Source organism: Mustela nivalis, assembly GCF_964662115.1.
Source record: "Mustela nivalis genome assembly, chromosome: 8".
In the NCBI taxonomy this organism is placed as follows: Eukaryota; Metazoa; Chordata; class Mammalia; order Carnivora; family Mustelidae; genus Mustela; species Mustela nivalis.
In genome coordinates, this window is record NC_139027.1 from 76,233,298 (window position 1) to 76,257,052 (window position 23,755).

General features: G+C 40.0%; 2 protein-coding genes and 1 long non-coding RNA gene across 8 annotated transcripts in view; 2 read left to right on the top strand and 1 right to left on the bottom strand.

Moving 5' to 3' along the window:
* Positions 1–19,262, top strand: part of SLC3A1 (solute carrier family 3 member 1) — a 32,385-nt gene extending 13,123 nt beyond the window's left edge. For both annotated transcript variants that reach the window (XM_082746968.1, XM_082746967.1), the window contains 6 exons: positions 5,718–5,837; positions 7,768–7,892; positions 9,682–9,877; positions 12,058–12,225; positions 13,037–13,153; positions 18,430–19,262. In XM_082746968.1, coding sequence (XP_082603094.1) covers positions 5,718–5,837; positions 7,768–7,892; positions 9,682–9,877; positions 12,058–12,225; positions 13,037–13,153; positions 18,430–18,870 — 1,167 coding nt within the window. In that variant the 3' untranslated portion in view covers positions 18,871–19,262. The remainder of the gene's footprint in view (positions 1–5,717; positions 5,838–7,767; positions 7,893–9,681; positions 9,878–12,057; positions 12,226–13,036; positions 13,154–18,429) is intronic.
* PREPL (prolyl endopeptidase like) overlaps positions 17,022–23,755 on the bottom strand; it is a 53,534-nt gene continuing 46,800 nt past the window's right edge. For 4 of the 5 annotated variants that reach the window (XM_082746963.1, XM_082746962.1, XM_082746965.1 and 1 more), the window contains 4 exons: positions 21,360–21,509; positions 20,835–20,958; positions 20,015–20,088; positions 17,022–19,663 (listed from right to left, as the gene is read on the bottom strand). In XM_082746963.1, coding sequence (XP_082603089.1) covers positions 19,574–19,663; positions 20,015–20,088; positions 20,835–20,958; positions 21,360–21,509 — 438 coding nt within the window. In that variant the 3' untranslated portion in view covers positions 17,022–19,573. The remainder of the gene's footprint in view (positions 19,664–20,014; positions 20,089–20,834; positions 20,959–21,359; positions 21,510–23,755) is intronic. The other variant, XM_082746966.1, reaches the window with a different exon arrangement.
* On the top strand, positions 20,096–22,654 carry LOC309872603. The gene is made up of 2 exons (XR_014315999.1): positions 20,096–20,391; positions 22,047–22,654. It is a non-coding gene; the product is annotated as an uncharacterized lncRNA (long non-coding RNA).

Genomic DNA, 23,755 nt, shown 5'->3' on the forward strand with positions numbered 1-23,755 from the left:
ACAGTCTTTTCAAGGGGATTCAGTTGGAAATTCATAAATGTAAGTGTAGTCCAGTGGATTTGTCCAGGCCCCTGGTGGCAACAGGGATGGATGGTCTGAAGATGTTCAGACAAGTGTGGTCAACTTTGACAAAATGTGCCAGCCAGTGCATTAATTATTTTTTTGACTAATCCAGCTGTTCCCTTGCAGGCCTCCAGGCAGTGGAGTGTGTGAACAGGAGCCTTATTTACTAGTCTCAACAGGATTAGAGTCCTCTTGGGATGAATCATTCCTGCCCCCAGTTGAAGATTGGACATTTTTGCAAGGCTGGTATAAATTTGGGATTAGCAGTAGATAAGAAAGGCAGAGAAGCTCTAAGGGAAGGCTCTTTGCTCCTGGGGAGCAAAAGGGAAGACTTTTTAGCATGAAGGGAACTTTCCAACACCCATCTATCCCCCAGTAACTCTTATCTCTGCAGGAGAGCTAAGCAGGTTAATAATTTGCAACTCAGGGAGTTTGTGGTCGGGGGAGGCATTTGTATGACTCCTGTTTGCATTCCAGCTTTCACTCCTAGAGACATCTGGCTCTGGCTCCCATCAGATTTCAGATTATTGGCATAGCGGGAGGCTGGCATTCAGGGGACACAAGGCACAGAGCACCCTCCTCTCTGAACTCCCCCTTGCGCTGGCCTTCAGGGGACTTGGCTCTGCCCTGAATCTCTCAGGGCTTAAGTGTGTTTACCTAGCGTAGTCTAGAATCCTTCTTGGAGAAGATGGGGGCTTAGGTTTGTAGAGTGTTTCGTAGTCACTCTTGTTTTTACTTGCCCTCAAATCCCTTATTTGACAAATGAAGGAACCGAGAGGAGAAATGACCCATTGGGTTAGCAGCAGAGTAGGGAAAAGACTGTAGAGAGCCCAGTCCTCTGCCTGAACTGTGTCAGTATGACCCTGATCCCACCAGGTGGAAAGGTTGAGCCCTGAGTGTGCCATCCTGGGGAGTTAGCATGTTTGTGGCAGCTGGGGACAGGGAGCCCCGAGGGCTCCCCTACCCTCCACCCCTCTGGTTTAAGATGGAACCTTGACTGCAAATGTCAGCTCTGCTCCTACCGAGCATGGTGTGTGCAGCTCCATCCAAAATAAAATGGACTCATACCTGCTTAATAAACCAGCTTTATGCTTGCAGATAATACCTGGGCCATTACTGTACCTCCTCTATGCCAGGCACTTGGGTATAAATCCTTAACTCATTGAACAGTGTGTATTCAGTAATAACCACATGCCAGGGGTAGGATGTTTGGTCAGCTAGACACACGCTGTAGCCTTCTTAAGCCTTCTATTCCGAGGGGGGAGGGAGACAATGAAACGGGCAATTACAGTGAGGTGTATTGAGTGGTGGTGATTGTAGGAGGTAGGAGTACATAGGGCAGGCAGCTGACCTGGACGTGAGTGGGAGAGAGCAGGGAAAGCTTTCAGAGGGTGTAGTGATACCTAAGAGATGGGCCAAGTGAAGAGGCTTGGGGCGGAGGGTTTCAAGCAGAGGGAGGGCATGGATCAGGGACATTGGAGGTGCTCGGAGTCGTCCCATATGGCTGGGACATGGTATATGGAGAGAGAGCTGGCTCAATGAGACTAGAGGGGAATGAGGCAAGGTGAGGAGTTGGCTTTACAGGTTCTTAGGGAAATCATTTTCCATTTGCATTTTGGAAGTCCGTGACTTTGCAGAAGGGGTTTGAGTGGGGCAGGTTTGGAGGAGAAAGCAGAGGAAATGGGTAGGGGTGCCAGACAGTACTAATTCTGACGCTGCTACTTACTAACTCTATGACCTTGATCGAGGTACTTCATCTCCCTGTGCCGCAGATCCCTCCTTAGTAAAATAGGGACAGTAATGGCACACACATTGTAGGGTTGATTGGGGAGATGTGTTTTATTTTACTCTAAGATTTTATTGTTTGAGAGAGAGAGAACATGAGCGGGGGTGGGGGGTTGGGGCAGAGGGAGAGGGACAGGCAGACCCCCTGCTAATCAGGGAGCCTGATACAGGGCTCCATCCTAGGGCCCTGAGATCATGACCTGAGCTGGTCAGATGCTTGACCGACTGAGCCATCTAGGCGCCCTGGGGTAAATGTTTTAACCTCTATAAGCCATATAAGTCATCATGTCCCTTGTTATTTGAATGCTTGTTAAATAATCAATATGTGGGTAGATAAATGAGTAAATACTGTCATGAAATGGAGCATAAGAGCCCCCAAAGAGTGCTAATATTTAAAGGGCTGCAGAGTAGACAGAGAAGAGTGGCAAACGAGGAGCAGGTCTCTTGAAGCCAAGTGATATGTGTTTTTCTGGAAGATGAGTTTGGTCAGCAGTGTCAAACACTGCAGAGAGATCAGGTTATATAAAGACCCACATGTGGGGCACTTGGATGGCTCAGTGGGTTAAAGCCTCTGCCTTTGGCTCAGGTCATGATCCCAAGGTCCTGGGATCAAGCCCCGCATCGGGCTCTCTGCTCAGCAGGGAACCTCCCTCCTCTCTGTCTACTTGAGATCTCTCTCTCTCTCTCTCTCTGTCAAATAAATAAATAAAATCTTAAAAAAAAAAAAAAAAGATTCTCTCTTGGGAAAAAAAAAAAAAAGACCCACACGTGAATGGACTCTAGCAGCAATACCTTTAGTCCAGGGTGGGTTGGTGAGGTTGTGCAGCTGATGCACAGTGGGGAGATGGGATGGTATCTGCATGGGGCAGAATCCTGAGCTCTTGATCCTTCCATCGTACCCTGCTCCTGGAGGAGAGAGCCAACAATTTTACTAAGATTTCTGAACAGCAGTAGAGTCCGTTTTCTTTCCTTTGCTTATAAACAGAGGATGTAGTTTTCCTTCTGTACTTCTAAAGTATCCTACACTGTCTTCTTCCTCCTCAAGATGGACGCCATGGGGTTATGTCAGTTGCAAGACGATGTCTTATACACACCACATGTAAGAGCAGAACTTTTCTATTTCCCAAACTAAGCTTTTCAGGCAAATGGGCCCAGTAACTTCACAAGGAAAGGTTTGCCTCAATTGTGAACTTGGATATTAGTAATGCTTAATTGATTGCTTTTTTTACTCAGAGCAGTGAGTTAAGGAGAAAAGAATGGAAAGGTGCCCAGTAGAAAAATGGGGACTCTGTGATGTCACGGGAGTGCTACAGGAATTGGGGACACAATGTACTGTCCCAGGAGTCCCATGGCGCCTTGGTGGGTCACCCAGACCTGGCGGAACTAGGCTCTGTGCCCATTTCTACACCCGGCACCCCGGGAGAGCTTAACTGGAGTAAAGAGAGGGTTAGCGATTAAGATCTGGAGCTCCCTTTTCTCACCTAGTTGGGAGAATAAATAGCACAAAGCAAATTATTTTTCAAGAGCAAATTTTGAATTATCTGTCATTTACAATGACTCTCAATAACCATCCAGCTTTTACTGTTTTATCTCCTTAAACACTGACAGTATCTCTTACTGGACTAAAGTGGAAAACCCCTGCTGGGGCCCGAAACCTTTGCTGGGATACACATTTCTCATTTTTTATGGCTGTGTCAATGGTTAGCAAGGCTAACTATTCCCAAAAAGAGGATACCACAAAGAAAGCAGATTCCCCTCCACCCCCATCCCTCGTAGGAAATCAGTGCTCCAAAGCTTAATGTTTACAACGGCGTGGCGTTTAATGTTTCCCCACGTTTTTGTCAGAGGTGGTTGGGGTAGATTACAGCTATTTGTGTCGTTTCCCGCCCCGCCCCCAACACCTCCGGTGTTCCCTCAAGTCTAGCGCCACCTGGGGGTGGACGCGGGTTGTGTGGGGTCCGAAGTGTGTGAAAATTTGGGACCTTCTTAAAGCAGTGTAAAATTAGAGTGTTTATTTAGAATGGAGAAGAAGGTAGGCAGGAAGGGGCCCAAGTAAGTGAGGGGTCCTGAAGCTTAAAGCTTGTTAGCTTCACGCTGAACTGACCCCTGGGGCCACTGAGACCATTCTCAGGGTAGAACACATTAAGGGGCATGTTAATATCTGTTGACTTCTCTCTCGACCTCGAACCCATTGCTCTCACTTCCTGCCGTCCTGCTGCACTCACCTCAAGGGCAAATCCTGCTATTTCACCTTTTCTGTACTACCATATTCCTCTCCTTTAAAGCTTTATCTACCTGTAACTTAAATATTTTTTCATTACTATTTGATATCTACTTGGGGATTCTAAATAAATTCAGGAGACCTAGGGCCAGGTCTGTTGTATTTTGCTCATCGCTATAGGGCTTAGCTAAGTGCCTGGCCCATAACCGGAACACAAATACCGAATGAATGAAAGTATTTGGTAAGGGTAAGATGATAGAACAAATTTGTGGGTTTTGTGTGGCTAGAGCCAGCTTACCGTTATTTGGTTCAGTTGTGTCCATGCTAAGATTGTAAACAGTCTGCTTTTTGATTGGAAAATCATTTTCAAGCTTTGTTATTTAAAAATGTCACCTTAAAGTGACCTGACTTCAGCAGTGCTAACCCTTGCATATAGCCTGTAAGGAACTCTCGAATGGCAGCACTCTGGAGATCCCATATTCACATGTAGATACAAAAAAGACTTCAAAGGAAACATGTGATTTGGGGGATAGTCTTCATTTGGGAGCTTCGCGTCTGTTGCCCCCCATAAATTTGGTACTTGAATCTAGTACTTTGAATTGTGGACTGTGTGTTCTAATGCGGTATGTTCCTGTAAAACCTTCCATTCAGCAAGGGATGAGCTGAGCAAAGTCAGGAGAGCCACTGTTCCTTTGCAGAAGGGCAGCTTGTAGTTGATGCTCCAGTAAGGGCCAAGCTAGGAGGGGTGGGGAGTTGAGACCTAAGCCCTTCGGCTCTCCAAGGCCACTTGGTCCTCTACCTGCCCTGATATATAGGCCAAGTCAGTCTCTGCCTCTGTGCTTGGCCATCCTGTCCTACAAACAGTCCAGAATGTTCTTTGTAATCTCACTCCCTGAAAAAACTCCCACTGGTCAAAGTAGAACTAGCTCTTCTTTCTCCAGGTATGTCTGCTCATGTTAAATTTATTCTTCTTGGAGCTCTAACACCCTGCAAAGGAATCTCCTTTCATGATGTTGAGCTACATACACCCCACCTTGCATTATTAGGTAACTTGCTCCTGTCCCCAATTATTCTGTAGATGCCCTGAAGCCAGGGAACATGTACTTTTAGTGTCCCAACAGTATCACAACATGTTGGACTAACTTGGGCTTGATACTGTGTACTTTCACTAAGGACCTGGGTGCTATATCAAAGGCAAGGGAAACAAATGAAAACTGCAGTCTTCCCTTCTAGAATCTCCCAGTCTGGTGGAAGAACCCCTCATGACCTGATGCTTAGCTGGTTATTTTCTCTGTTTGGAGTGACCTTTAAGGAACTGGGGGTAAGGGGAGAGAGATACGTTCCCAGTTTCTCCTGAGTCCTTTCATTGTGGCTTCATTCCTTTTGAGTGATTAAGCTTTGTAAATGTGCTCATAGCATAGTTACCAATGTAACATTCTGGATTTGAAGTTGAGGGAAGTATGGGGGTCCCAAGTTCGTTATATTAAGACACTGCTATGCCTAACAGGTAAAAATATACTGTGTGAGTGCTGTGCTTGCTCTGTATGTGGATTTGGCTGTTTTCTGATGGGAAGACATTACAGACACACACTTTTATTAAACATTATGATGATAATGTAACCAAAGGATTTTGCTTCTTTATATTTAGGAAATTATACAGTTCTGGCTCAAAAAAGGTGTTGATGGCTTTAGTTTCGATGCTGTTAAATTTCTTCTAGAAGCAGAGCATCTGAGAGATGAAGCCCAAGTGAATAAGGCTCAAATACCGGTAATGTTAAAACATTATGTTCCCCCCTTTCTGAAAAATGTCATCTGTGTTTTCTTTTTTAGCATGAGACAACAATGACCAGAGATGATAATGTAGTTAAATTTATTAATATATGCATCTGAATTTAAAGCATAGTTTTTTTTTTTTTTTTTTTTTAAGTAAATTCCACATCCAGCATGGGGCTGCACGGACAGCATGTGCTTTCAATCTTCAGGAAGTACAAGAGTTTCAAATCCATATGCCTAGATGTTTCCATCCATTGGTTCCCTCTGGTATAGGGCATCCTTGAGGAGTACTTTGGTGACAAGGGTTCTGAGGGCTGGACACTGGACTCTGCCAACAGCTATAACTACTCACTGTGATTTTATCATCTCATTCAAGCTACAGTGAGGAGGCCTATTAATTCCTCAGGTGCTTCTGTAGTCGTTAAAGGACACACAAAAGGGAATAAACATTTGCTGAGTATCTACTATATGCTGTGTGTTAGGATAGTCCCTTCAACTCTTGCAACAGCTCATGAGAGACATTTCATGATCCTCATTAGGAAATCTTAGAGAAGTTAATTTTTCAAGGGTGGTAGAGATGATAAATAGAATTGCAAACCAAGCATATCTCACTAGAGTCTGGGCTCTTTGTGGTTCCACACCAGTGGCTCTCACCTTTCCCCCCATGTCACGCATGAGAACCAGGACGCCACTGTGCTCTTCTGACCACCACTCTACAGACACTCTATGTTCAATGGAAAAGTAGACAGGAGTCCTAAAATGGGTTTCAAAATAATGGATTTGTAGATTTACACAATGGAATAGTATACATCAGTAAAAATAAATGAATTACAGTGACACACAATATGGGTGAATATTAGCTGTATAATGTTTAGTGAAGAAAACCTTTAATTATAGCATGATGCCCTTCTTATAAAATAAAATGAAATTGTTGTTATTACCAAGTATCTAGCTTCTGTCCTGAGTAATAGACTTATGGGTAATCTCATTAAACCCAGTCAGTTAACCAAAGAAAAGCTGGCAATGCAGGGACTAGTTACGAGAGCATGTCATAAACCAAAGGCTGTTTTTTGTGGGGTAGGTAAAGCACATGATTTCCGATATAAAAAATGAAGAAAAAGAAAATGGAGCCGGAAAGTGTTTTATTAGTTAGTCCCAAAGAGACACACTTATCTTTGGAGAAGAAATCTCAAAGTAACCTTGCTAATTATGATGAAATGTAAGAAAGGCATATGTTTCCAGTTATGATCAGAATAGGTTTTGTGTGGCATTCAAGAAAAAAACTAAAGAAAAAGTTATTTCCGGTAGAGAGCGAAGATTCCAAAAACTTTAGATCTAGCAAGTTCATTTACTAAAAAGGGGTCCACTGAATGAACGGCAATGCAGGTTTACACTGTCTAGTCTGTCCGTGTCCCAACCCTAGAGCCTTGGCTTGTGTTAGAATCTTTGACTTTGGATTCTAGATTACTATAACCCTAGGAAGACACAGAATGAGTATCAGGAATAATTACTGAAACCCTGGCAAAGTGGCTCTTTACCACTTCTAACCTTTATTCTTACTATTACACTTTGGACAGAAATTTTGTGAGCAGATCAAGCATAGGTGTAACAGTGAGTTCTGTATATTTGCTTTGCTTTTAGGTGCAGCATTTAGGAGAATTAAATGGGAGAGGATTCTGCTAAATAAATAGACTATTGGTAGTTAACGGTCAGATGTTCAGTAAAGTTTGTTTACTAGATTTACAGGTGATAATAGTCATGAATGTTATTCTCCAGTCACCAAACTCAGTGAAAGTCTTAGGATCATCTTTCAGGTTGTATGCCTTGGCTTGAGCCCTTTGAAGAGACAGTCTATATTCGCATAAAGCCAGTTATGGACCTCTGACATGGGAAACGATGGCAGCTATGCTTTTCTGTCTCCAAAGGACACGGTGACACATTATTGGGAGCTGTACCACGACTTCACAACCACGCAAGTGGGAATGCATGACATTGTCCGGAGCTTCCGGCAAACAATGGACCAGTACAGCAGGGAGCCTGGGAGATACAGGTAATCGCAAGACTCGCTTCTGTTCTTCAAAGGCATAGGGTGTGACCTGAAGTTAATCCTTCACAGCCGGGCCTTCTCAAGAGGTTTAAGCTATTTAACAACCCCCCATGACTACAGTGTATTACAATTTGGTTATGCAGGGGCCTAGTATATTCTTTTGTGTTGCTTAACTTTGATTTCCAGTTTCCTCTTTTGTAAAATAATGCCCATCACAGTACTTATTTCACAGGAATTTTGTGAAAATCACTCAAAAGGTAGCATATAATCTAAAATCTTTTAAAAAAAGATTTTATTTTTTTATTTGACAGAGAGAGATCACAAGGAGGCAGAGAGGAAGGCAGAGTGAGAGGGACATGTAGGCTCCCGAGTGGAGAGTCAGATGCAGGGCTCGATCCCAGGACCCTGAGACCATCACCTGAGCTGAAGGCAGAGGCTTAACCCACTGAGCTACCCAGGCACCCAAGTAGTCTCTTTTTATCATTACTATTTGGTCTATTAGTGTCCAGGATACAGTATGAATTCAAATGTTTCAGCTAAGCTGCTAGTAGGTCACAACAGTTTACTAACACAGCTTTGGAATCAGATGTACCTAAAGCAGCATTCTGTGTAACAGCTGTGTGACCCTGGACTGGTTTGCTGACAAAAGTACCATTTTCTCATCAATGAAAAAGTGACAGCAACACCACATCAGGGTTTTGTGAGACTGCATGAGATAATGTAGATGAAACACTTAAAACTGGGACTAACACATAATAAACACTCAATAAATCTATATGTATACAGATCTATATGTATACAGATCATCCAATAGCATAAAGAAAATTCTCTTCCTTAAAGTAGGTCCTCTGATTCCTATCTCCATTCTATAGATGAGGAATCGGAGACTCCAAGCTGTGAGACTCCGGTCACAGACAGTAATGGCAGGAATGGGACTGGAACTGAAACACCTGGGCTCTAGATACTATGCACTTGCACTTACCTCAAACATGTAAAGCCAGCACTGATGTGGGTCACTGAGGCTAATGTGTCTTTCCCTGACAGTGTTTGCTTTTAAGTAAGCTCTACACCCAATGTGGGGCTTAAACTCATGACCCTGAGATCAAGAGTCATGTGCTCTTCCAACTGAGCCAGCCAGGAGCCCCTAGAGTGCACCCCAGTAATAAAGTGAGACTTTACAGGGATTCCTGTACAAGAGGTTTCTGGGGAAAACCCCCTTACATGATATGCAAACATACACTATAGATTCCAAGCAGAACGATGAGAATTGATGAAGTCTTCATGGAAGTTACAGATTTTTTTTTTTTTAAGATTTTATTTATTCATTTGACAGAGAGAAATCACAAGTAGACGGAGAGGCAGGCAGAGAGAGAGAGAGGGAAGCAGGCTCCCCGCTGAGCAGAGAGCCCGATGCGGGACTTGATCCCAGGACCCTAAGATCACGACCCGAGCCGAAGGCAGCGGCTTAACCCACTGAGCCACCCAGGCGCCCCAGAAGTTACGGAGTTTTAATCAGACTTAGGAAGGAGAGAACCATATTGACTGAGATTCAAATGTGTTCTTTAATTCTTACACACAGCCTAGTATTAGGCTAGTCCTTGGGTTTATTGTCCATGAGAAATGAGAAATTGTCCAGGTGGCCCAGCATGCTATTATTTGGCCATCTGGCTTGATTATGCTTCCCAGTGAGTCCAGCCAGATACGGTTAGGTCAGGCAGACTGAAGCAGCTGCAGAATGCTCCCCAGTCTTCTGACAGGCCCTGAGGACACTGCACCCTGCTAACTCTTCCAGGTTCATGGGGATTGAAGCCTATGGAGAGAGCATTGACAGGACCATGATGTACTATGGGCTGCCTTTTATTCAAGAAGCAGATTTTCCCTTCAACAATTATCTCAGTAAGCTAAACACTCCTTCTGGGAACAGTGTGTTTGAGGTTATCACATCCTGGATGGAAAACATGCCAGAAGGAAAATGGCCTAATTGGATGGTAAGTCCTCATGCCCGAGTCAGGATATCTGGTGCCGGTGTGCTTGCTGAATAGTCAGCCCTCAAATGAGGGGTATGTCTGTCTGTAAGGGACCTTAACCTTTCCTTTAATCGGTGATTATTTAGTAAGCCAGGCCAGGCCAGGCCTTTTTGTTATTTTTCATTTTTTTCCTTCTGGTTCTCAGACTAGATAATCTCGATTGCACAGTGTTCAAATCTGTCAAGCCCATCTAGTGAACTTCTCCTTTCAGTGGTCATACTTTTTCAACTCTGAAATTTCTTTCTGGTTCTTTTTCATATCTTTTTATTGATAATATCTATTTGATGAAACTTGTCCTCACACTTTAAATTCTGTGCTTTTAGTTCTTTGAACATAAGTGTAGTAGTTCATTTAAAAATCTTTGTCTACTAGTCCAATGTCTGGACTTTTGGTTTTGTTTTTCTGTTGCTCTGCATGCCTTCTGTGTTCCTTTTTGTTGCTGAAAACTGGGTATTTTAAATAATGTAGTAATGTAGGAAATCCCATTCTCTCCTCCTCCCCAGTGTTTGTTGTTGCTATTTATTTAATTTTGTAAAATCTGTGTTCTTTGTTGGGTATGGCTACTTGGTGAGTTTGTTTATTGTGGGTTAATGATTGGAAGAGATTCCTGAACCGCCCTGAACCACTCATTCCTCCAGCAACGGCTGGACTGTGTGTGTGTGTCAGTGTCAGTCAGACGTTCTCGGAGGCCAGTATGGTCATCTCTTCCCCAGCTTTTAAGGTTTTTGGTCAGTCTCTGTTGAGCCCCATTTGGTACCACCACTTCAGGCAGGTGTGATGCTAAACAATTGCTGATTGTTTCTGCCAAATACCTTGGGGATAGGGGATTTCTCCGATGAATAAGAAAAATCCAACTAAAAGTGAGTACTAGAAAGGTCAAATAGTGACAGTTCTCTAAATGCAGCTTTTGGTGAACTCTAAACTTATTCTGCCCCTCCAGTGGCTCCTGTTTCATAGCTATAGTAGTTCTAAGACTGAGGTTTTCAAAGCTATCAAGGATCTGAGGGGGATGAGTTCAAGGCCTGTTAAAATGACGCAAAGCTTGATGTTTTTCTTGAATAAATGCTTCGTGGATTGTTGAAAGCCTTTAGTTAGTTTTCACAGTTATTGAGAATCCACAGTTTCTTATCAAAGGCTCTCAATAAAATAAACAGAGGCAAAATTTGACTTTTCTGGTCATAAAAATAGAAAAGTAGCTTATAACGGTCTATACAAAGATACCTGTAAAGACAGTTTCAGTACATCTTAAAAAAAAAAAAAAAGGCAACCTCCATCCAAGTTCTTATTCTCAAGGACTGGTTTTGCATCATACCCTGCCTTGAGTAAGTGATGGAGTTTCTCAGAGAGCTTGTTTCATCATTTGTAAAATGGAGATAATACCTGAAAATGGAGGAGGGCAATCAGATGTAATGTAGGCATGAAAATATTTTTTTAAAATTTATTTAAGTAATTTTTATATCCAACATGCGGCTCAAACTCGTGACCCCAAGACCAAGAGTTGCATGCTCTTCTGAGGGGGTTAGCCAGATGCCCCGTAAGTACTTTATAATAATAAATAGTAAAATGCCAGGCTATTGAGATGGAGTTGTGGTATATCTTAACAAAAGCTATGATGTTGTAAGGACTAGATAATATGAAATTAGAGCATTTAACAGAAATACCACATTTTAAAATAGAAAACACTTCAGAAAATTTCCTCTTGGACTATGTACTTTTCTCTACAGAAGTTGATTTATCTTTAAAATTTGTTTTGAGTATTTCAAAAGACACACACACACCCCTCAGAAATCTCTCCTGCTTCTGTGCTTTCCACCTCTTCCCTCCTTCTTGTGTTATGGGAGAACATTTTCGTTTCCTTCCTTGTCCATATTCTCTTATACAAATGGGTGAAAATACTAACATGCACCTCCTAAATTTTGTATTTGCAATAACTCTGTGAAATAACTTGTTAATCATAATGGCCAAGACAGTAAATTGGTCAGTTGAACAGTAAGTATCAGTGTTGGGACTCAAATCCAAGTCTGCTGATACCAATGTGTACCCACAGCAAACTTGGTTTTATTGTCTAATGAACTTTTTGTAGAATAAATATTCCAGAAAACTGTATACTGAGCTGTGTTCTTGAAGTATCTGCCTTTCAGATTGGTGGACCGGACAACGCCCGGCTGACTTCTCGTTTTGGGGAAGAATATGTCAACATCATGAACATGCTTATTTTCACACTCCCTGGAACTCCCATAACTTACTATGGGGAAGAAATAGGAATGAGAAATATTTTAGTCACAAATCTCAATGAAAGCTATGATGTTGTAAGTTAACATTATCTAACTATGTGAAACTAGAGAATCTACTATTCTATTCTACTGCTGAAAATTAGATTTCTGCTTTCCTTTCTTACTATCACACAGCTCACTTGCTTGTATTTCCTAAGCCACACAACTGAATTGTAGAGCCCAGGAATCTACATTTTAAAGATGTTTTCCAGCTGATTCTGGAACATTAATTATAGTGCTTGTCTGTAGTGCCAGACTTCATCTGAACACAGCACAGGAGATTCTTCTTTTTATCTGGACAAATGTAAATGCACAGCTTCAGACTTGACTGGTTTTTATTATTTTTTGTTTGAGGCTATGGGTTTCAAAATTGTGTTGTTGGGTGAACCTGTAATAATCTGTATGGTTAGCTCTCAATGTAGAAGATCCAATTTTCCTAACTTTGGGTGTGTGCTTTCATGTGCGATCACCAGGCTGGGTAAAGAGGACGGCACTTAGGCTTACTCGTACGTGCTGCACACCTGAACTCACCATCACTGCACCATGGAATAAACTGGCAGTGATACATCTTGAAATCCTACATTGCTCATTCTTAGGGAAAAGCAGTAAAAGACTCCAAGCATGTACCGAAGTCCAGTTACTGTAGTTTATTGAAACTCAAGATGTCACTATTTTCCAGTTAAAAGTGTGAAGCTGGCTTACGTACTGAATATTTAAGTCTTTTCATTATGAATGCTCACGAATACAACTATTAAAAAGAAATACAGGAAATTAAATAATTATGAAGTAGATCATGCCCAAATGACATTTCTTTTACTAATTAAAGTACTGTTTTCTTTTGACACAGAATACCCTCCTCTCAAAGTCACCAATGCAGTGGGACAATAGCTCAAATGCTGGTTTTTCTGAAGCCAGTCACACCTGGTTACCCACCAATTCAGATTACCATACTGTGAATGTTGATGTAAGTATCAATGAAAATGTTATACTGATTCCAGAAACAGGATATGAGTTTCTGCGCTGCCAACATATACTCACCATGAGGGTACCTAAAACCTTAACTGAAAGTCAATCACATAGACTTCTCTTATAGTTAAGTCATGTTTTGTGAAAATACAAACTGGTACAGAAGTGAACCATTGTATTGAATATATATATATATATATATATATATATATATATATATATAATTATTCACTGGAATTACTTAAAAAAAAATAAAAGGAGCTCAAGGCTCTTAAAGATTTTATTTATTTCAGAGTGACAGAGCATGAACTGGGGTGGGGTGGGGTGGGAAAGCAGACCCCCCACTGAGTAGGGAGCCTAACACAGGGCTTGATCCTAGAAGCCTGGGATCATGACCTGAGCTGAAGGCCGATGCTTAACCCACTGAGCCACTCAGGTGTCCCCTAAGATCTGTTGGCTCTTAAGGAAATTTTATGGAGGTCTTTCAACAAGCTATCTGTCTTCCTTTCCTGACCTCAAAAGGAAGGAGAGGAGGAGATCCATCAAGGCTCTTTACCTGGAGAAACCAAGACATGAGTAATTCCCAACAGTAGCTGTTCTGGAAAAGCACACCCTTTGGCTTTTGCTCTTTTGCCTATACTATTTTCTGTTCTCAGGTGATCAAGTTTGCCAAATTCTGCTGAAATTGCTGGAATCTGTGCATTCCTGTTTAGAAAATTTGTTTGCTCAATACATTTCCTTAGACCAGAACAATAATGAAATGGCTCCAGGTGGAATCATGTACCAGTGAAAACGGGTCACTGGAAAACTCAGGAGAAGAGAAATTACTGGCACTCCATGAGAGGCAAAAATTTCCCCTTATCCCAATTTACTATTTGGTAATTTTAAGTTACCAAAGTATAGCTGACACAGAATGTTATATTAGTTTCAGGTGTACAATGTAGTGATTCGACAATTCTGTACATTTTTCAGTGCCTGCCACAGTCACTGTAGTGTTCCCGGGTTATTCTGTTTCAAGCTTCATGCAAACCCTCCTATGCCTACAACTCCCTGCTCTCCACAGAGACTTTTGGGATAGTATTAGTTTTTGTTTTATATATTCATAGGTCCTTGAAAACAAAAATATGCATTTTAACATTTGTGCTTTGGCTTTAATACATCTCTTGATTTTTGTTATGTGTAAAATGTATACCAGAAGATGTGCAAAATGCAAATTAAAAGTTTTTTCCTCTAACATTCACCAAGCCTTTCAAATGATTATGAGTAATATTTGGAGGGATGCTGAACTGTAAGAAAGTTACCAAAAGTCAGGCAAGGCTATTTAAAATACATCCATAAAAGCCCTAGAGATAGGAAAGAGTTTAAGTAATTTCTAAAAGAAAGTAAAATTAAGCTTCCCATAATTACTAGAGGTAGGCAACTAAAGACAAGGAGTATCAGAATGCAAAAGGAAATGATCACCAAGAGTTGAGAAAAACTGAGATGAGAGACACCACTCTTAACACTGTAGAAAGTAGAGGAGATAGAGCAAACATAAGACTTAATTCCTGGCATACTGTTTTATGGAGTCTCTTGATTCTTTGCTTAGGGGTGGCTCAGTTGGTTGAGTGTCTGCCTGTGGCTTGGGTCATGATCCAGGTTCCTGGGATCTAGTCCTGCAATGGGCTCCTTGCTCAGTGGGAAGCCTGCTTCTGACAAAAACAAAACAAAACAAAAACCAACTTTTTTTTTTTTTAAAGATTTTATTTATTTATTTGATAGAGATCACAAGTAGGCAGAGAGGCAGGCAGAGAAAGAGGGAAGCAGGCTCCCTGCTGAGCAGAGAGCCCAGTGTGGAGCTCAATCCCAGGACCCTAAGATCATGACCTGAGTTGAAGGCAGAGGCTTAACCCACTGAGCCACCCAGCCGCCCCTGACAAAAAAAAAAATCTTAAAAAAAAAAAAAAAAAAAAAAAAAGATTAGGTATCTTAGAAATGTAGAACATTGTGAAACCCTGAAAAAGAAACCCTAATTAGTGTGCTGGAAGACTGACCCAGAGACTCCCCCCAGAATGCACTGTAAAAAGGCAAATAATAGTGTAAAGAGAAAAATGTTGATACTTCTAGAAGAGAAACCAGAAGGAAACATACAATCCAAGAAATAAAGAAAACTCAGATATTTATCTTTTCTAGAATGGTAAGAATAAAGGCAGAAGCCAAAACAGATTGCCCAAGCAAAGGACTGAGAGTTGCACTGGCTTGTCTAGTGGATCCTAGAACACCTTAGAACTTTAATCTTTAAAGCTGTGATCAGAAACTTGATTCTAAACCTATAATCCTAAATCCATTCCAATAGGTATTCAAGAATATAGACCTAGAAAAGCAAGGACCCCAATTTTTTCCATATATAGCTACTTTCTGAAAGAATAATAAACTCTAAACAAAAAATGAATCTAAAAGACATGAGACTCTTGATTTAAAGGTTTTAAGTTCGAGCCCCACACTGGGTGTAGAGATTACTTAAAAATAAAAAAAAGACACGATGTAGAAAATACAGTAAGGAAAAGAACTTAAGGATATTTTTTGATACAGAATGTAAAAGGTATTCTGGAACAAAAATTTTACAAGATTGACTTCTATATGGAAGATGGCAGGAGAAAGAGAGAGAACGTATAAGCAAGCAGGCAGTCTTTTCAGGGCATGGAAACAGAGTAACTCACTCTAGGTTTGAGCTTAGTGACCATTCACCACTAAGACTATTAAATAGAACGTAAAATTCACTTCCCGTGACACACTAGCACCACTTCTAGTGGCTACATTAGAGCAAATATAGAACACTTCTGTAGCACTTCAGGCAGTTCCAAATGTTAAGTATATTTTAAAAGTGGAATTTTCCTTCTCTCTTTATCTGTCTTTATTTGACACGGACAGAGAGGGAGAGAGCAAGCATAAGCAGTGGGAGTGGCAGGCAGGGGAGAAGCAGGCTCCCCAATGAGCAAGGAGCCTGATGGAGGCTTGGTCTCAGGACCGTGGGATTATAACCTGAGCCAAAGGCAGCCACTTAACCGACTGAGCTGCCCAGGCAATTTTCAAAGAACATTAGAAGGAAAAGTATTATATATATCAGATCAACTTGATGCTAAAAAGGATGAAAACAATAGTGCAATTATAAATGAAAAATAATAAAAAGGCTGAGACATGGGGTGCCTAGGTGGCTCAGTCATTAAGTGTCTTTGGCTCAGATCATGATCCCAGGGTTCTGGGATGGAGCCCCACATTGGGCTCCCTGCTCAACAGGAAGCCCGCTTCTCCCTCTCCCACTCCCCTTGCCTGTGTCCCCTCTTGTGCTCGATGTCAAATAAATAAAATCTAATTTTAAAAAGGGGGGTGCTGAGACAAAATCTGACATAAAAGACATAGCTAAAACAATTAAAAAATTAAAATAGCTATGGTGGCTATAGCTATCAAACAAACAAAAAAAATGCATATAACCTTTGCACTAGTAATTTCATTCTAGGAATACCTGTGTATGTGGAAAATGATGACTCTGGAAAAAGTCAGTTGAATCAATTATAGTTAATTTATGTAATTTATATAATGGACTAGTATATAGCTTTTAAAAAGAATGCAGAGACCATCTCTAACATATATTAACATATATTAAATAAGAACTAGTGTCCATCATGGTATCATCCCACTACTTGTACAATGAAAAAGTATACCTACATGTTTGCAGAGGCATAAAATGTACTATGATACATAAACAGTAATAGTGTCTATTTGTGAAAAGCTAGGGGACAGTGTTAAGAAAAACCTTATTTTATATATTCCTCATAAACAGATTTTATATTGCATGCATTCCTATTAGAAAAGTAAAGTTACAAAAAGCAGGTGTGGAAATATTTAATAGCAGACAAAATAGAATTCAATATGAAAAGCATTATGACACAACTGCAATTTTCAAAAATTGATAAAAGAACATTCCACTACAAGTCATGAATCTATGCATCTAACAATAGCTCCAAAATTTATAAAACAAGTACTACAAGAAATGCCAAGAGAAACTGACAAATCCACAATTACAGAAACATGTCAACATACTTTTAGGAAGTAGACACAAACAATAGTTAACACTTACTGGGCACTTCTTCGTTAGTGGCACTGAACTATGCTTTTCCATGCATTATCTAAGGCTATAGAAAATGTTAATAGTAGTTTGACAAGTCATATACATATACCATATACATGTACCATAAATACCTTTGTACCTGATAACAGAGAATAAACATTTTTTTCATTCAGCAGATGTTCACCGAAGACCACACATTAGGCACCTGCCCCCAAACAACAATGATAAAAGCAACAACAGCCACCACCACCGCAGTTAACAGAGTCCAAGGAAATGAACACTACCACTGATTTGGCAATAGCTCTTATGAAGACTAATTTGGCATTATGTATCAAGTGTTCATATTCTTTGACACAGTAATTATTTTTCTATCCTAAATAAATAACCCAGATATGGGGGAGGCACTAAAAATATGAGAAAACATTAGAAAGCTAAATGTTGAAATGAGAGAGATGGTTAAGTATGGTATATCCATCCAATATAATATTATCCTGTTATTATTAAGATGACATTTTAACATAACAGAAGATGCCTGAAATGTTAAAGGAAAACACAACATTAAATTGTTTATGTTTTATATAGCTGTGAAATAAAGCCTAATCTTCCTTAATGGACAGACATTAAGAAGTATGATTTTTAATTTTCCCTTTAGGCAGCATTTTGCTTTGCACCTTTTTGCGACTTTTGGCTTACCATCAGCTATGCAAGGAACACAGGTCTGCTAAAGTTAAAGCAACCAACCCACATTTCTACAAAAGTGAACAGACAGGCCCTCAGAGTCCGTGGCCACAGTGCCTGCTTTTCTGCCAGTTACAGTGTAGCATAAAGGGGCTGTATTTAGGCACGTTAAACACCAGATGTCTTAGACATGGACATTCGCTTTGGAATTCCTAAAGTGGAGTCAGATTTGGTCCCTCATCATCTCTGGCCAAGATGTAGCAGGGCACTGAGCAAACAATGACTCCCTGCATTTGCAATCTGTCAGTAATTAAACTATTCTTATTACCTATCATTACTTAAAATTTGGTAGTCATTTTAAGGGGCAAAACTGAGGCAAATTTTTTTGGGAAATAAGTTCTGGTTGATACTAGAAATACATTAAAAAACCTAAACAACTCTTAGAATCAAACATTTATGTTAAAAATTATTTTTTTCTTTTTAAATAGGTCCAAAAGACTAAATCCAGATCAGCACTGAAGTTATATCAAGACTTAAGTCGGCTTCATGCCAATGAGCTGCTCCTCAGCAGGGGCTGGTTTTGCTATTTGAGGAATGACAGCCACTCTGTTGTGTACACAAGAGAGCTGGATGGCATCGACAGAGTCTTTCTCGTGGTTCTGAATTTTGGAGAATCAACAACAGTCAATCTAAAGGAAATGATTTCTAATATTCCCACGAGAGTGAGGATAAGGTTAAGTACCAATTCGACCTACGAGGGCAGTGAAGTTGATACGTATGGCATTTTACTGGACAAAGGAGAAGGCCTCATCCTTGAATACAACACGAAAAATCTCCTTCATCATCAAACAGCTTTCAGAGACAGATGTTTTGTTTCCAACCGGGCATGCTACTCCAGTGTATTAAACATACTGCACAGCTTGTGTTAGGCACCTTTATGAAAGAGATGAAGACACTGGCATACCCTGTTCTATTACAAGCATGTGCAGTAGCTTCATGCATAGCACACTGCTGGGTGAATACAACTTGAATGTAATGGCTTTAGAAAACGGTTCCCAAATGTTTTTTAAAAATAATAAAATCATCGCTTGTAGAACTTGTAACTTTACTGAGATAGCATCAATATAAGAGATGATCAGAACACCTTAGGACTCCAGAATATTAGATAGATCTGGTGAGTTCTAATGTGAAAAATGTTATCGTTTTTCATAAAATACAGGCATAGAAATTGGAGGATGACTTACTGCGGAAGTGTCTAAATACGTTTACTAGCAAAGAGGCAGGACCTTGATTTGTAAACTTTTCAAAGAAAATGTTAGAACAGACAAAAACAAAGCTGTTCTGAAGGGGTGGGGAAGAGTTGTGCTGTCACCAATCCTTCCTTCACCCCCAAGTCCATGTCCTTCTGAGAAGTGTGGTTTGAAAACTACTTTCTTAGGGGAAGGGAAATGTGCACCAATGGAGAGAACAGTATAAGCAAGTGAGATGTACACCAGACAAAATTTGGATGCAGAAGCAAATTTAAAAAAAATTACTTACGAACTTAAAAAAAATCTCACTTTTGCTTACCCAATTGGAAATAAGACTATGAAATATTTCAGTGTGTTTCCAATTCCCCTGGAATGCAGCATTTCAGAATTTTAGATACTTCTTAAGATTCTCAAAAACACTGGTGCTGTCAAGTCCAAGTTCCTCGTACAGGAATTTAATTTGGGCTGTGATCTAAAAGAAACACATTTAAAAAATTAGAGGGCCTTTGTGGTAGAATTCCAGTGTTAAATCTCTTTGTCTATCCATCTTCACCTAACACTTAAGTCAACAGTTTGTGGCAAGGGTATCTTTATTATTTGGGACAGAGGCAGAAGGTGCTCCTATTACCTTAACAGAGCTCACAAGTGTTACGAGGGAACCCTTTCTCTGGACTGTCAGGGTTCCTCTTCCCACCTTGGGCCTCAGCCACAGACCAGACTGCTAGGAAGCAGCGGTCATAAGACCCCCTGCAGCCACTGGAGTGCGGACTACAGCACAGCTCTACCTGGGGACCTGGCAACCGAGAAGAGCTTGATAACATACCTTTTTGTGAGAGTCCTCAATCACATGATTGCCTCCAGGCTGAATATCTAACACAACATTGGGGGCCTGATAGCCTGAAAGAATTAACATATGAAACAATTAGGTTCTTTGAGACTCATTTCTCCCCCTCTTCTCCCACATATGCTATTAAAATCATAGTGAAGGAAAAAGGCATAAATTATCATCGCCAAGAAAGAGATGGGAAGGGGCAACCAGAAGACAGATTTCTAAAACAGAGGAAACAGAGGAGGACGACCAGTAGCTGAGGACACTGGATGGAAGATACTCGTAGGGTCACATGGAGAAAGTTGTGATGCAAGAGGAAGCCAGACTGGCCCTGTGGAATCCATTTTGTGATCCGGAAACAGTTGTATTGGGTAAGTATGAGGCATGAAGGTGAAAACCAGTTGACTTGAGACTTGTGTGTGGGCACCTCCCTCCTGAATCCAAAAGGTCTTGCTAAGGAAGAAAGGTAAGAGCTCTTATCTAATGAAATAGAAAGACCTAGAGAAAATCAGCTAGTTTGGGCACCGAGGCTCCAAAGCAAAAGCTTTAGAATTTCTTTTTCAGAAGTTTCCAAAAATAACAGGTCAATTATTATTAAATGAATGAATGTTTTATGTCAGTCACCTCTAAGTTATACTGGATGTTTAAATTTTTCTTTGTGCCTTGCCTTATTTTAGTATTTCCTTTCAAAAAGAGACAAGGCAGGTATAATTATATATGCTATATATATATTTAGTCTAGAGCATAAAGTGTATTACTGAGTAGTATGTGGATGGCATTTAGCTAGGTTCCCTGCCTACAGGTGGTCTCCTACCTTCACCAGCATCCTTAGCATGCTCCGTGATGGCTTCCTTGAGTTTCTCGGTATAGTTTACAACTCCTTTCAGAGGTACACGCTCATCGTTTTCATAAGCCGTGATGTGAATGGAAGGATAATGCTGAAAGATAAGAAATGCAAATTTTACATTATTCTCTATGGTCCCTTTCTACCTTATAGATTATGAAAAAGAACTACCTCCAATTTTTTGATATAGGTGCTAGATTATGTTCTTCTCATTTGAGAGAGAGATCTATGGTATTATAATACTAGACCACCTGCTACCTGGAATAGCTTTTCCTTGGCTAGCGAGGCCATGACCCTAACTTAGCTGTTCTCCTGAGCTATTAAATTGAAACAAACATGGGACTATGAGCAGAGATGGGAGCTCACTGGTATTTGGATTTTATAAGCAGAAACAACCTAAAGCCCTAGTAAATTCCTACCTCGGCATGGGCAAGTATCTTTTTGATTATCTTTTCTATCATTTTAGGATAGTGTATCAGAACTGTCTTTCACTACCTGTGGTTTAATATTTTGATAGGGACAGTAACGTTTTATGTAGTTCTTGTGTTTTTCATCAGATGAAGGATTCCCCCATTCTTCTAATTCTTCTAATGTCAGAGGAAGTGTGGTGTCCATCATGGTGTTGAGAACATCCAAGAAAGGTGCCTTAAAAAAAAAAAAAGCCAAAGAAATTTAAACTTTGTTAGGAAACTTAAAATATATTTTTCTGAAACTCATTTTAACAACCTTTATGAATATACATGCAGACATGAGAGAACAAAGGTCAGGAAGCCATGTGGATTTCCAGGGGGTGGACTAACTACTCAGTCCTTACCTAGGGCCCGTGATATATAACAGGCCTTTGTGGTTTTCAGACTCTGAAAGTGCTAACTTTATGTATCATGTTTATATATATACACATATAAAAACATGTGTGTATATGAAGAATTTCTTTTCTAATTTCACAATTTTTAGTTTGATACATTTATACATATATTTTATATAAAAGTAACAAATGCTACCACCTTATAGCCATTAGGATGGGTACCATTAAAAAAAAAAAAGTAAGTGTTGGCAAGGATGTGGAGAAATTGGAACAGTGCACACACTGTTGGTGGGAATGTAAAATGGTGCAGATGGTATGCTAGTTTCTCAAAATACTAAACTTAGAATTACCATATAACCCCACAATTCTATTCCTAGGTCTATATCCCAAAGAATTAAAAGCAGTATCTTGGAAGAGTATACCCATGTTCACAGCAGAATTATGAACAACAGCCAAAGGGTGTTAGCAAACTGGTGTCCACTGACGGATGAAAGAATAGGCGAAGTACATACAAGGGATATTATTCAGCCTTAGGAAGGAAGGAAATTCTGACATATGCTATGATAATGCATGGACCTTGAGGAACATTAAGTGAAATAAACCAGTTACGGAAAGACAAATAATGATTCCATTATAGGAGATATAGATAGTTTAATTTATAGAGACAGAAAATAGAATGGTGGTTCTGAGGGGTAGGGAAAGGGAGTGCAGAATTTTAGTTTTGCAAGATGAAGAGAGTTCTGGAGAGTTCACAACAATGTGAACATATTTAACACTACTGAACTACTGAACTATATGGTTAAAAATAGTTAAGATGTTAAATTTTCTTATTTTCTTACAATTAAAAATGAAAAACTTCAACATGAGTAAAACAGCTGGACATTTTATATTTAAAAAAAGGCAATAAATGTTAATTGAAGAAAATCTGGGATATTTATTTATAACCAGTGTTAAAACATTAATAAAATGGCAGCTGCTTTTTTCACTTACCTTGTAGTCTTCTGTTAACATGCTTTCCACTTTTCTCTTGCATTAACATTAACCTAGTGGGCAAATGCAATTCTTTCTGGCTGCCTAGCATCTGGACTATTTTTCTGAATTCAAACTATTCCTAACCTTAATGAGGCGGAGCTTGCCTCTCACTAGGGAGGGGCTCAATTTCTCAGTTTTCCCAGCAGCCGGATAGCCACATGACTTGGGTCTACCCAATCAGACATAATGTGCTCCAAACTTTGGATGGGAAGTTTGTGGCTCAAAATAGGGGCCATGAAGAATTTCTTCTGGTGAAAGTGCCACATCTATATTGAGTTTTTAGAAGCAGCAGTGGCAGTATGAGGTGACTTGTGCCCAGCAGGGATGGCAGTGATAGCTTCCCTGGGCCAGTTTTATGGTATATTTTGGAACCAGTTTCTGGCTGTGTAACCTCTATAAGGCTGGTTTTATACTTGCCCTTACTCAGTATTTTTTAAGAAGCCCCTTTTCTGCCTAAATTCATGACAGCTAGTATTTGGTGCTTCTAATTAACACTATGCATCCTCTACTGTTGGATATCTACGTTGATTCCACTTCCTATTATAAGCAATGTGGAGTAAATATTCTTATACATACATTTCTGATTATTTCCTTTCTAATTTCTAAAGGCCACAGATTAGTTGTATTTTTTTTTTTTATATTGTAACTCTATTATCTTGTATATAGGTTTTCTTCCTTCTATACTTAGTATTTCTACTTAAAAAAATAGATTTACAGATCAGGATTACTTAACACTTATTTACTTAATAGAAGCCTACAGTGTATATCCCTCATCCTTAAAATAAAAGAAACCTGAAAATAACTTACTCTCTCCCTCCCAGTCATTATTTTTTAGCGTATCTGACCAGGAGAATGATGAAGGTGAAATGAGTGGCTATAACGTAATTACATAATTTTGGACACCAGGGAAAGACTATACAGTTGACCCCTGAAGGACACACGTTTGAAATTCGAAAGTCCACTTACACCTGGATTTTTTTCAATAGATATACATACAGTACTGTATAAACAAATTTATTTTCCTCATGATTATCTTAATATTTTCTTTTTGCTA